Source organism: Rhinoderma darwinii, chromosome 9 (assembly GCF_050947455.1).
Source record: "Rhinoderma darwinii isolate aRhiDar2 chromosome 9, aRhiDar2.hap1, whole genome shotgun sequence".
In the NCBI taxonomy this organism is placed as follows: domain Eukaryota; kingdom Metazoa; phylum Chordata; class Amphibia; order Anura; family Rhinodermatidae; genus Rhinoderma; species Rhinoderma darwinii.
In genome coordinates this window covers 89,152,288-89,158,496 of record NC_134695.1, presented here as the reverse complement: position 1 = coordinate 89,158,496, position 6,209 = coordinate 89,152,288, and the positions used below count along the sequence as shown (strand labels likewise).

At 42.9% G+C, this 6,209-nt stretch overlaps 1 protein-coding gene across 1 annotated transcript in view; it reads left to right on the top strand.

Annotated features, from left to right (window-relative positions):
• The first annotated feature begins 1,632 nt into the window (after positions 1-1,632).
• The window catches only part of RHPN2 (rhophilin Rho GTPase binding protein 2), a 56,422-nt gene continuing 51,845 nt past the window's right edge, over positions 1,633-6,209 (top strand). The window contains exon 1 of the mRNA XM_075838443.1: positions 1,633-1,816. Coding sequence (XP_075694558.1) covers positions 1,748-1,816 — 69 coding nt within the window. The 5' untranslated portion in view covers positions 1,633-1,747. The remainder of the gene's footprint in view (positions 1,817-6,209) is intronic.

Below are 6,209 nucleotides of genomic sequence, written 5' to 3'. Positions count from 1 at the left end.
GTATTGGAGACGTATTTTCTCGCGTAAATCGAGGCATAATACGCCTCGTTTACGGCTGAAAATAGGTCGTGTGAACCCAGCCTTAGGGTACGAACACACAGGGTGAATGCACTACATAAAAGCGCACAGCGTATCCGTCCTGGAAACCGCAGGGAATTCCGGCTGAAAAAATGCACCAAATTGTGGTGCAGTTTTTCGGGCAGAATGTCCCCTGAAGAAAAAAGCGGTTAAAAAAAATGATACTTATACTTAGCCTGGTCTCTGTGTGACTGCTGCAGCCTATGATTGGCTGCTGCAGTGAAATGGAATGTCTCTGTGACTACGGCCGGTGGTAAGTATTAGGCCCTGTTCACACTGAGTTTTTTTGCAGACAGATTTTGATCTGCCTGCACGTCGTTTGCCATTTTTGAGCGCCGCGGGCAAAATCGCAGTGAAATAAGTTTTCTCTGCCTCCCATTGATGTTAATGGGAGGTCAGAAATGTAAACGCCCGAAGATAGAGCATGTCGCTTCTTTCTCCCGCGAGACCATTTTTCCGCTCTCGGGGTAAAAACGCTTCTGCCTCCCATTGAAATCAATGGGAGGCGTTTTTGGACTTTTTTTGGGCCGTTTTAGGGCCTTCGCTTTTTTATTATTTTGAAATAGAAAATGTTTGGTTTTTTTCATTTGTGACATGTACCTTTCTGCCACAAAAGTTGCAACTCATGCCTCTATGTTGCGGGTTTTACCTCCCCATTGAATTAAAAATATCTGCAACAGGAGATCAGCGATTCCGCAGCATAAATTTACATGCTGCGGATTAAAAAAAACGGCACCGCAGGTCAATGTATGGAAGTTTTTTTGGCTGATTTTTTTCTGCTGTGTGTGAATGAGATTTGTTCATATATCACCCTCTCTGCTGCTACTGTAAAACGCTGCAGATTTTCTGCAATTAAATCCGTTGTTTTTACGCCCAAGGTACCCTGAAGGAAAGCCTAGCCATGGACTTCGCTATCAGTGATTGGGATGATCTTTGGGTCTATTATATTGCCACGATTACTGCGAAATAGCACCATGTGAATAGACCCTTTAGGACTATGTACACCTCTATATGCCTACAGTCATTATAATTTGTCATTTTGTCATAGATTTATGACAACTTACAATGCCTGCATATATATATATACAAGGCTGAAATGATAGATCTTGGTGTGACTTGTTACTATCCATATAGATTGTTACAGAAGTATCTGCTAGCTGTCACCTATACATGTAACAAAATGTATATTCTATTGTGTTTTAGGCCAGGATCACACACACAGTATTGATGCAGTTTTTGGCTCAGTTTTTTTTTTTTTGCAAAACACAGAAGTGGACACAAAACAAAGAAGTTGCATCAGTCTTATCCTTTATACCTTTCCTTCATTTTGGGTCCCCTTCTGGCTTTGGCTTAAAAAAAAAAAAACTGTGCCAAAAACGGCATCAAAACTGTGTGTGTGACCATGGTCTTATTGTGTTGTGTTTGCAGGTAGAAGGGCCAAAGTGCAGAGGCAGGGGGCGTGTCTGACCATATCGCTGGTGGGTGGGGCTAGAATAGGCCCCTCCCCTTGCATTGGGAAAGTCAGGCAGGTCTGTAAGAAGCTCAGAGGTAGGAGACAGACGACGCAGGATACAGCTGGAAGGATCCGCAGCACAGAAGATCTCCTCCTATATAATCTATAGTGTCTATACAGGGCTGCTCAGGGGGACAGTCACCTGCTGGAGGAAACATGACTGATACTCTACGTCCAGGGGACCTCAAGGGAAAAACTCTCCCGGATCAGAGCTACTTCCGAAAGGTAAGAGGCGGCTCATATGTGTCAATTCACTGTGATACAATGTAACCGCCTCACCTACACAGCGATGAACCACCCAAGGTGATCTGTAATATAACAAGTACTATTATTATTAGAATGTGTATACTATAATAACATGGGATCGGCTGCCAGGGCATGCTGGGAATTGTAGTTCTATAAAACCAGTGGTTGTATAGGCACTGAATACAGTATGGTGATCGTTCATTTATATGTCTGACACCAATAATAAATACATAATAATCATGTCATGGGTTTCCAGCTGCTGTCATGACATATTGGGGATTGTAGTGCTACAAGAACTACTGATCAAGCTTTTCTCTCTATATAGTCTTAAATAGTCAAAGTAGATCTATCTATTGATGTTCGATCTATCTATTGATGTTCGATCTATCGATGTTCTATTGATGTTATATCTATCTATCTATCTCTGTGTGGCAATATCTTTTTCCATCTGTGGTCATGCTGGGTGTTCCAGTTCTTCTTCTTGTTACCACTGACATTTGCTTACATGTTCACTAAACACAGTATTCAGATGATGTCCTCTATATAGTGTATTCTTTGTATTTTGAGATTGGTACCGATTGGAATTCATGAGGTTGAATAATAATAATTATAATCAAACATTTCTTTCCAAGGGGTTGTAGTTTCACAAGAGAAATGTATATTTTGTCAATGGTCTAGATGATAAATGGTGTTTAATAATTATATATTTGGGACTCTTTGGTCATTCATTCAGATGTCTAGAAATAATTACATTCTTCCAGATGCTGTTTGGCCATGCTGGGGCCTGTAGTTCCACATATGGTTTCTCTATGTCTAGTAAATACATTAATGTGGTGGCAGATCTCTAGAAAGCAACATCCTAGGTGTATATAAAGTGCTAATAATGATTATATAGCTGCTGGTAAGCCATGCTGGGGCTTGTAGTTCTGGTAATATGGTGTAGATGACACTAAGTGGACCCCGTGTGTCATTGGGTCCCTGACACCGGTCTGTTTGGTAGCCGATGGGTTAACCCTACAGTCACACCTCGTATATTGACTCACGTTTCTATCACAAGTTTCATGAAAAGTGTCTCTTATCACCGCCGCTGTTGGTTTATGATTTTAGAGACCTGTCATAGGGTGAAACTTATTGGTATATTTACAGTCCATTATGGAGGGATGGGGGCAGCTTCTTATTGTATAAATGATTATTTATGTATCACGCTGCTATAACGTCACAACTAATCACTGCGGAATTATCTCCAGTAGCATGTAAGGGGCAATAGTCAAAGCCAATGCTAATAATAAGACTTTATTGCATGTTGTAAATGACTTGGCATCATGTAACGTCAGAGCTTCTGGGTGTCAGACTGGCTAATAAACATATGGCCGCGGTTACAGACTCTTAAAAGGACAGGCTGCTCCTGTTTTGCTTCTTGACTGGGTTCGTTTGCCATTCAGGAGTCAGGGAAAGCTGTGTGACATCCCATACTGGAGTTACAATGGTGGTTATATTGGTTGTCACCCAGCTTTACAAGAAACAGATACAACTAAGAGACCGTTTTTTTTTTGTTTTGCAATAGTAGTAGGTAAAGATATTGGTCAATCATAGAGTATGCTGGGACTTGTAGTTCTACATCATCTGGTTAACCCATTGCGTCATCAACCTATTTTTGCATTACACGTAGCAGGTGTATACACTTTAATTGACATCTCTACAATCTAATCTGGTTTGAATAAAGGGGGGGTTGCAAGTTGTACGTGTCGTCATCGTCGTCCCACCCCCCTCCCCCTTGTCTTTTTATCCCATTTTCCTATTCTGAATAGATATTGTGATGTTTGAATGGAAACAATTAGAACTCATTTTCCATTATGATTCAAGGTGACAGAAGCTTTTAACATAATCAGTTGAGTGGGTGACAACTCCTGGTAATGGAAACAACGTATCTTTGTGCCTTTGAAATTAAAGGGATTTTCATCGTTTACATGAGTGATCTTGGGAGCTGCACAAGCTATATAATAAAGGAAAAACTACAGCTCTGGGGAGAGCAAAAAAAAAAAAAAAAGGATCAGTTTGTCACTAAACCTTCAGCCTGAAAAAAAGCGATGTTTTTCTTCTTAAATTTTATATTCAGAATAGGTGATAATGATCTGATCACTGGGACCGCCACCGATCATGAAAATAGGGGTGTGGACCCCCTGTTCCTCCTCACTGCTCGGCCGCTGTAAGGAGGACATTAAATGGATCGGGGTCGGGCATGCGCGCTGACGCTCCATCCAAAGATATGGAAATGACAAACAGCGGAGTACAGCTCTCGGCTGTTTCCGTCTGTATCATAGTCATTGAGTGGAGCGGCGGGCGCATGCACGACTCTGCTCCATTGAAGCTCCTCCTCACTGCGGACGGTGCAGTGAGAAGGAAGTGGGAGTTTGGGACCCCCGTCTCGCGATTGGTGGGGTCCCCAGCGATTAGACATTTATCACCTATCCAGTGGATTGATGATAATTTTTCGATTCTGAGACAACCCCTTTAAAGGGTAACTCAAATTTCAACAAACTTCTGACAAGTTTTGATCGGTGGGGCACCGAGCACTGAGACCCCCACCGATCTCTAGAATGAAGCAAACGGGTGAGCGCTGAGCCGCTTTGGTTTCTGAACGTCTTTTCTCGGAAAGCCGATGTAGATGCGTACGGATTCAATAGGAAGTCCATTTGCACGTACACCGCTACATCGTTATTGCAAGTGTGATACATTGTAGCAACGAATCAGAACTTCGCTTATTGGAGTAGCTTGGGTGTCCCTGACTCTGGTGTAAATTATATATGTGGTCTTGGCTATACGTGGCATGTACCACCTGGGACATCTTTTCCGGGGGTAAACAAATCTGATGACAAATGTGAACAGTGCCTTATTCTAACCATATTTATGTAGAAATATGAGTTGTCACACATTCCCCAACTCCTGAATAGCAAATGTATCCGGTTCTGATGCCATCACTTGGCATTCAAACACCATAGAAGTATATAGAAAACTGGCACTGAGACATGTGAGAATTACAACAACTGCGGGAGGTCTGGATATTGCGATCAAAGCGACGCAGCCGCTCATGTATCCTCACCCTATGACTATGTTCACATGCAGCTAATTTTTGCAGAAATTCCTGCGACTGGAAATCTCCTCCATACATCTGATTGGGGTGGTTTCTGTAGCAGGTGCATGGGTTTCTCCAAACCGCATTTAGATGCATGGGATAGTCGCAGAAATTTCTGCAACAAATCTGGCATGTGTGAACAGACCCTAATGGTCACATAATATTAATATATGTCCTAAATCTTCAAGGACAATATGCAGATAGAGGTAAAAAAAGACATGACCGCAAGAATTTCAGTCTTGGATCTCAGCGCTTTGCCTTTTGTAGGTGAATCCTACATTTCTGGAAATACCAGTCTTCAGTTACTGTATTGTCCTGTACTTCTGGTCTCAATCACTGATCAGAATTTAACACTTTCATTTCCAGCTGCAGTTACCAGATCCTGTAATAAACCAAGCAAAAAAACCAAAAAAGGTCTTATGTAAAGGCACGTCCACACGTGGCGGAATTGCTGTGGAATTCTCCAGCGGCCGTATTTTACAGTTGTTTCAAAACATTTTTAGGCAAGTTCGTTCAGTCGTTGCGGAAAACTCCGCTGCGGACCAGAGGCTGCGGTGCGGAATTTTCCCTCCGCAGCATGCACTGTCTGTTGCGGAGAAGAAGCGGAATTTCACTGCGGATTTCAGCCTTTGCAATGCAAAAACTGAAATCTGTGGCAAGTCCGCTGTGATATCTGCAACGTCTGAATTACCTGTCAAATATGCAAATGTTGCTGCAGATTCGCTGCGTAATTGGCCCAAATCTGCACCAACATTTGCAGCGGAAAAACTCTGCCGCGTCTGGACGTGGCCTTAATACTCTTGGACAGGTTTCGTTAAGAAATGTCAGGGCAAGGCCTCACAGACGGCACTGACCCGGCCACCATATTGCAAAATGCACTTGAGCGCGGTTATCATATAGACCCTTATGGCTGCACAATTTTGCTGGTAAACAGCAGTTTTACCCGCAGCACCACGTGGCCATTAACAAACAATTTGACAGCTGGCATGCTGTTTGGCTCGGTTTTCGCCTGCCGGGTCAATAGTGCTCTGTGGGTCCTTACCCCTAGTAGATCAATAGAACCACAAGTCTCAACATGCCCCGGCAGCTAGAGGAGCTTGGAATTCCACAGAGCTGGAGGGTGTATAGTAACAAACCCAAGAACAATAGGACATGTATCAGAGTGTCAGCGTATATTAGGCTTCGTTCACGTATCCGTTAGGGCTCTATTCTGACGTTCCGTCAGAGGTTTCCGTCAGA